Source organism: Nymphalis io, chromosome 6, assembly GCF_905147045.1.
Source record: "Nymphalis io chromosome 6, ilAglIoxx1.1, whole genome shotgun sequence".
Taxonomy (NCBI): domain Eukaryota; kingdom Metazoa; phylum Arthropoda; class Insecta; order Lepidoptera; family Nymphalidae; genus Nymphalis; species Nymphalis io.
In genome coordinates, this window is record NC_065893.1 from 8022204 (window position 1) to 8030134 (window position 7931).

Sequence of the window (7931 nt, forward strand, 5' to 3'; positions counted from 1 at the left end):
CTGTCCATCCTTCAAGTCAACTTAAAAAACCGCATTATTTTTTTTGTAACAATGACAATACAAGGTTTCGCCTAGCTGAGCCTAATTTATCATTTTTTATTTTAATTTTATCTTTGATTGTTTCCTATTTCTCTTATCTTATTTATATGTTGTGCAATAAGTATTAAATAAATAAATAAAAATTATGAAAATTATTGCATCGATATTTAAAAAGTCTTACCCAAGCTTTGTAGTGAATAATCTTTTAAATGTTGTCGAATTTTATAACTTACCAAAAATGAAATGTGATCCACTGGAATTTAAACTTATATACAATATTAACATTATCAATAAATTTCGGTCTTTTGACCATTATAATATTACTACACCAAATAATCGTTATAATTTTTTTTTATTTATCTAATTAAGTATTTAGATAAAAGCTCTTTAATTTGCCTTTATTGCAGAAGGCTTTGAATAAACTGATCCTTGCAAAGCCTAAGTAACGAAATTCATAAGAGAATCATTTTAAAAGTTTTAAGTTGAGATCTTTTCAAAAAATATTAAAAAAATTCATTCTTATAACATAAGTTTATATCATACTTAAAGTTAAAGTCTCTCTCTGTGATTTCAAAATAACTGACTCGTTTTAAGTTAACATGTCTATTTACTAACATTATTTTATAACAGGCTATTTGCGAGTTACCAAAACCAAAACAATACTTTTTTTTTAATATTGTCTGTTTATTTATGCGGGGTGATCTTAAAAATGGCTTTAAATTACAAATGCAAATAATATACAATTACAAGCGGCCCGTCCCGCCTTCAATCTAATTGATTGTAGATAGTATGAATCAAAATCCAGGTCGGGCCAACAAAAAGTTATTGGGATTTTCTGTTAAAAATGTTTGTAGCAGCCCGGACTCTTTCCATCTCTCTCAACTCGTATCGGATCGTCGTATTATCGGATTATGAGAGTGTACCTGCGTTTGCGCACACACTTGTGCACCATAATATCTCCTGCGCAGTTGGCTAATCTCTCTTGAGTTCGGCCACCGCCGAAATCGGTCCGGAGGACATTATTATTATTAAAATGCTAAGGGCATACAATAACATATATTCATAAAACGCACGCCCTGCGTGCATTGCCCTGTTTTCATACATTTTTTTATTATTAGGTTCTATTTATGACTTCTATGTGTGAGTGGTGGCTCATCGTAAATGAATATCCCACATTATGAAACAGACCTCTTAAAAAAGGTAGCACGTTATTTGTTTTCTTTTTAATATAGCTAAATGTCACTACCACCCATAAACACTATGAAAAATATTAACCTTCCATCGCCAATGTGCCACCAACCTTGGACGCTACATTGTTATATCCCTTGTGGCTGTTGTTTCACTGGCTAATTCGCCCTTCAAACCGTAATACAACAAGACTAAATATTGCTGTTTGGCGGTAGAATATGTGATTAACATGACACATACGACTGGAACATACGAGTCGTGTGTGCCATGTTCTTTCTGCTTTCGATGAAACAAAACTAAATACCGCGCTGTGCTCCGCTCGTGACTGGGCGGAACTGGCCTCAGGGGAAGGCCCCTTTTAGCTATATTACCATATTAACAGTCAATTATATATATATATTGTAATTATACAACATCTTTAAATAAAGTCGTTAATAAATTATAGTTATTTCTTAGAAGTATGTAATTAAATTTGTAAAATAATATCAACTTTTCCATATTTATTGCATTTTCTCGTGCGGTATATCTTAGTGATAACGTTTAGAAGTATGTAACGCAAGTATTGAGAATATTTACAAATCAAAGTGACTTGTTCTAAGGTTAAAGTTCATATAAATGTTATAGTAATCAAATACATGAATGCTCATTTTATCGTAACTAGCCACATCAAGTAGTACTGTAACATATACAATTAGTAATAGTTGATTAAATAACTTTGAACAAGCCGGTAGAATGGCTCCGAAAGAAGCCGAGTGGGTTGAGGAAGCCCACGAGCGTGCAGCCCAAAAGAAAACTCACGTCAGTTTTCCTAAACTAAAATATCCTTCCTTAAGAGATGAAGGTCTTAGAGATCCCCTGCAGTGGCTCACCGGTAAAGCATTAGATGATGGTGCAGAAGATCTCTGGCGAATACATGATAAGCTTTATGATTTTACGACTTTCATGAAGAAACATCCTGGTGGAGAAGAATGGTTAGAATTGACTAAGGTAATTTCTATTATTTATTTTGTCTTAATTTTAATTTTAAATACAAGTGAATAATTTCTGTCTGAATAAATCTGTTCTTTCATATTCCCAATTTATATTATTAAAGGGTACTGATATAACAGAAGCTTTTGAGTCTCATCATATTAACCCAACAACTGAGAAGATGTTAAATAAATTTTATATAAGGGACGCAAAAACACCACGTAATTCACCCTTCACTTTTCACGAAGATGGTTTTTATAAAAGTCTGAAAAGGGCAGTTCACGAAGAGCTAAAGAAAATACCAAAGGAAGCATCCGTTACAGCAGACAGAATAACTGATGGGCTGTTTGTAACACTTCTATGCAGCTCCTCTTTAGCATGTTGGTTTGAAAATTATTTTATGGCAACGTTTTGGTACATTATTTCATCCGTGAGTCTCGCACTGCTAACGGTGACGTGTCATAATTTTATACATCGCAGAACAAACTGGCGTATGTATCTTTTTAATATGAGCATGTGGTCTTACAGGTAAGATTCTTCACCGTCTATTAATTCATTAAGATAATCAGAAAGAGAACCTTATTTATAAACATTACTTAGTGACTGTGTTATCAACAACACTAATTTATTTCTTTCTATAATAAATCTCTTCCCATTTAATATGAATGTAAACATTGAAAGTTGAATGGACTAATAAAATAACGTGTCTCACAGATAATAGATATACATAAATACATTTCATAAATTTATCGTTTTCTTTTTTCAGAGATTTTCGAGTATCTCATGTAATATCGCATCATTTGTATACAAATACATTAATGGACTTAGAAATAAGCTCCCTTGAACCATTCCTTTTTTATAATCCGAGGGAAGATAAACCATTACATGCTAGATTTGGATTTATTACGGAATACTTTTTTTTTCCTTTCTTATTTTTGTTGACCTTCACCAAAAGGTAAATATTTATAACATCTATATCATTCAATCTATGCTAATATTGTAAATGCGAAAATAACTCCGTCCGTTACGCTTTCACGGCTAAACCGCTGATCTGGTTTTGATGAAATTTGGTATAAAATAAGCTTGGACCTCGAGAGGCCAACAAAAAACAGGCGATTGAAGCCGCGGGCAGAAACTAGTATTCAATATTTCCGTTTATTTTCTTTTATATATCTCATTCGCATAATAATTCACAAAGAAATTAAAAATATTTATTTCGAATTAGTGTGTCCACTTTTTTTACTAAAGAAAACCATTTAACTTTTTTTACACTAATAGTCAATTTTCCTTTGAAATTATATCAAGCGTTATTTTAGGTCTAGCGAAATATTCACAATACCATATAATTTCTTATTCCAGATTTCTGAGCATATTCCTACGGAAAGGGTTTTTCAAGGCACATTATCGCTGGCACGATGCCATTGGCTTTTTGTTACCGTTATGCATGTGGTTCACAAGTGGCACCGCTTTCCTCCATGTACTTTACACGTGGCTTTGGATCAATTGCACTGGGAGTCTTATTTTTTACCTCATCGCTGTTAATGCTGCTCATCACCATCCAGATGCTATTAAGGATGGCGACCAACCAAGGTAAGCCTCAATGGTGACCTAAAGTAGGTAAGTTGAAGCTTTTCCTGCTATGGAAATACTAGTTAGCTATGGATGTTATAAATACATTTATATTAAAAAGAATGATTGAGACCTTGTATACGATTCCTTAACTGTGATTATATTATAAATACATAAGTAAGATATTATTTATAATCTCTTTAACGGATTGTACAGAAATTATTGATATATTTATCAATAGAATAGAATATTTATTAATTAATAGTATTCTATTATAGTATTCAATACTTACGTTCGGTAGATTCATAGATATTATCAATTATTTATTTATATATCTCCTAACTTACTTGATTTATGTTTTCCGGGCTAAATAGAATAAGATACTATTTGGATTTACCTCAAAAAATATATATGAAAAAAAAATATTCAATTGCGTACACACTTAACAAGAGTTAGTATATAATATTAGAATATATATTTTTACAGAAACGAAACTCCAGACTGGGGTGAACATCAAGTGGAAGCACTTCTTGATCGAAAGGATATTAATGGAAACACATTTGCTGTTATGACACTCTTCGGGGACCATGCATTACATCACATGTTTCCGACACTAGATCACTCCATTCTTAAATATTTACACCCGATTTTTATAGAATTCTCTGAAAAATATCAAACAAATTACAGAGCGTCAACGCAATTTCAATTGGTCATTGGGCAGATTAAAGAAACAATGCGCACTGAATTCAAAACTGTTGATAAGAGATATTTTTATACAAAATAGTTATTAAATTAATCTTATCCTTCCTTAATTTGTCCAAAGTTAAGCAAATATGTTTTTATGTAATATAAAAGTTAATCTAAATGAAGGTTTCTTTGGTTAAGACAATAAACACAAAGCCTAATGATCTGATGGTTTGTTACTTCCATCATTCATTCAGCCACAAAAATAGATTCGAAAAGAAATCCCATCGAATATGTAGCCCCGGATTTATGAGGCCTACAAGGCACTGGCCTTGGGACTCCACCTGGTCAAAAACTTGATCCTCTTAAGTCCGAGTCTGCAAATACTCATTCTATTTTATTTATTCTATTTCCAATTAGATAATTTATCACTAAATTTAGCTATTTTAATGTTAAATAGTATATTAAAACAAATATGTACTCGACTAATTCGATGCAATAATAACTACATTGTTTCTTGGAATACCTTATAATAATCAAATTTACTTTTTTAATTTTCACCTAATTTGAACATTACCCTCGAATAAACAGACACAACTAAACAATATAGTTGTAAATAAGCCATTTTAACTTAAATAATTCACTTACATGTATCATCAAATAATTAACGAAATATTAGAAATATTACTTATGAAACATCGGCTTTCCTAAGTAAGTGTGTTGTTAATAATTTATACCCAATTCATATATTACTAATTTTCATTATCATCTCGAAAATGCTTTTGTAAGTTCCGGTGGAATAGGCATTTCTCCGTGTAATCTTCACATCGCGGCAATTTGTTTTCCGCAAATTGCCTATTCATCCTCACATAAACGTGAGTTATGGAACTCATTTGATAAACATCTTACCCAATAACATCAAATTAAAGATGAAATGCAATTTCAATTGTTATTAAATTCTTATAATTTATTTTTCTTTTAATTATTATAAAGAAATTATAAGTACTTGGTCCATGAATACAAACAGATTTACAGTTCGTAGAGCGTGATATATAGGTGACAAAATAATGTCTTTGACTTAAGAACCGAACAGCGTTGAAAAGTAATTTTAACAATGTCATTTGATTAAATAATTCGTTTCAGGTAACAAGTTATAATCTGATCAGAAGTAGAAAGAATATGTATAAAATAATATCTCATGTAACTTAATTTTACTTTCAAATTATCTGTAACGTTTAAATAATAATATTACATTTAAGATATAATAATAACTTTATATCTTAAATGTAATATAGACTATTAAATGTAAAGGTAGTGTTATGTTACAAATAATAAAAACATCTATTATTATAATAAATATATAAAAATATCAATTATATATGCATACAACTCTTGGTAAGTTCGACAACTATATATATATATATATATTGTTTATTACACAAAAAAATTAGTGTGCCTTCACGGTGAATATTTCATTATATATAATAATAACCAATGACTTTTCAAATAAGAAATCTTACAAGTCGTGGTGCGACCATTCTACTTAGCCTAGCTTTTTTATAAAATAGGTATAGTACGTGATCCGAATTAGAGTTGATCTTCACCTATCTTTTTTTTTTCGCTGGAAAAACGCATTTACGGGTTTCCCCCACATGAGGTGGGGGGGCATGTGGGGCTCACCTGCACTGAAGGCGCCGGAATACCCACTAAAAAACCAGCGGTATCCACTCCGTCTTGTCAAAGGGGCGTCACGGGATCGCTTGCGCATCCTACCGTGACGCACCGACGGTTGGCCCGCTCAAGCGGGCCTCAATTATTAGGGGGTTCTCGGGGTACGGAGTACACCCCTAACCCCAGCAATCTTCACCCATCTGCAAACCGGATGAAAATATTCTTTTCTTAAATCTTACAATTAAATAAATATGTTATGATCAGGTTGCCCAATAAAATATGGTCATGTCTTTCTTGAATTAATTATTCTTTTCTTAATACCTTTTTTTAAATTCTTCACCCATGTGCTTACCACATGAGTCTTACACCAATCGAAAATAATATCAAATATAAGGAATAAGCTATAATTAGATTGCTTACCTTTTTCCTGTCACCATGTACCGAACTGAAATTATACGGCGATTCCATACAGTATGTCGTTTCCAGGCACCCAAGTATGTATTCGTATTGTATTTAGCGACGAGGACCGTGGCGATGGCGATGACACGCGGCCGCGCGCTAGATCTTTATCAGTTACTTTTTGAAGATTGAAGGTGGTGCAGCTGCGCGTGTGGCACCGCAACGCTGCTAGCTATGGTTGTTAATTCTTATAATTATATGGGAGTGACAAAGAGCCGTGTGTCGGTTCAATGCTTACTCTCATATCAATGAGGTTGCATGTTAAAATGAATATATACGTGAAATGTGACAATATTAACCAAAGGATTTCATCCAGGCTGGCATGACGCACTAATCGGTTTATACAAGAAGTGACGTTTGTAGCTAAATGACTCGTTCTTATTAGGGACGCCTTAGCTTAGTGTAAGGATATCACAAGTGACATTATAGCATGTCATAGTAGTAGAGCCAGCTAGTTATGTTTCTCTACATGAGTCAACATACTAGCGATAGAAAATGCAGCCTGCATATATCTCTTTTTTGTAGTATACAATGTGCAATCTGGATTTGTGCTGATTTAGGTAATGGACCAACGGGTGCGTTGCTTGTTGTAGACCAACGTTAAGTTTTATATGCACTATGAAGTTATAGGTTTAAGTAAAGCGTAATACGCAAAACGAATAAAAGGTTTAAAAACAAGATAGAGAAACGTTCGGTTTAGTTACGTCTTAGTTTTAAGAAGGGTACTGCGTTTATAGGTTATAAAATAATAAGATATATTTATATTTTATAAACAAAAAGAAAATGAACACGTGAGCCGACTCAGGTAGAGCACATAACAAATTATATTTAAGGCCACTTGAGTGACAATTTTTATTATTATTGTTGTGGCTACGGCTACTTTATAAGCACCGCAGTTACGATTGTGTTTCCTACAGGACTACGGTCTAGTTTATTGATTTATTGATAATACTTTAATAATGCAAAGCATTTATTAACCAATTACATAAATCAAAATATTTATAATAAAAATGTACATAAAAGATAAACATGATTTTATTTGACTCCTCTATAGTCTGTTGAACATACGATCTCTGACGTTCTAAAAGAACACGGTTATTACGAAAACAATATTATAAGGATCCTAGCTAACTAGACGAAATCACGGACCAATACAGTATTAAAATAATAAAAATATGAATATTTAATTCTTTTTTAATTAAGGTAGGCAGGGAATAGTCACAACCACTACCTGGTTGTCACGTGGAAACAGGTGAGTTTTTTTAGCAATTTGTACTCATCTGCTTACCAATTGATTTGATTTTGATTGATTTTATATCAAAGTAAAAATAATTTTATCACGAATATAATGG

The 7931-nt window shown here is 32.3% G+C and overlaps 1 protein-coding gene across 1 annotated transcript; it reads left to right on the top strand.

Annotated features, from left to right (window-relative positions):
• Positions 1 to 1865: 1865 nt before the first annotated feature.
• Positions 1866 to 7607, top strand: LOC126768953 (cytochrome b5-related protein-like). The gene is made up of 5 exons (XM_050487445.1): positions 1866 to 2214; positions 2321 to 2724; positions 2963 to 3151; positions 3556 to 3786; positions 4252 to 7607. The coding sequence occupies exons 1-5, from the start codon at positions 1960 to 1962 to the stop codon at positions 4547 to 4549; spliced, it is 1377 nt and encodes a 458-aa protein (XP_050343402.1). The 5' UTR covers positions 1866 to 1959; the 3' UTR covers positions 4550 to 7607.
• Positions 7608 to 7931: the final 324 nt, after the last annotated feature.

Bases quoted from the DNA above. Each gene is read 5' to 3' on its own strand.
- LOC126768953 (XM_050487445.1), top strand. From the start codon at position 1,960: ATGGCTCCGAAAGAAGCCGAGTGGGTTGAGGAAGCCCACGAGCGTGCA. The intron at 3,152-3,555 runs GTAAATATTTAT...TTCTTATTCCAG, and splicing joins TTGTTGACCTTCACCAAAAG to ATTTCTGAGCATATTCCTAC. The intron at 3,787-4,251 runs GTAAGCCTCAAT...ATATTTTTACAG, and splicing joins AAGGATGGCGACCAACCAAG to AAACGAAACTCCAGACTGGG.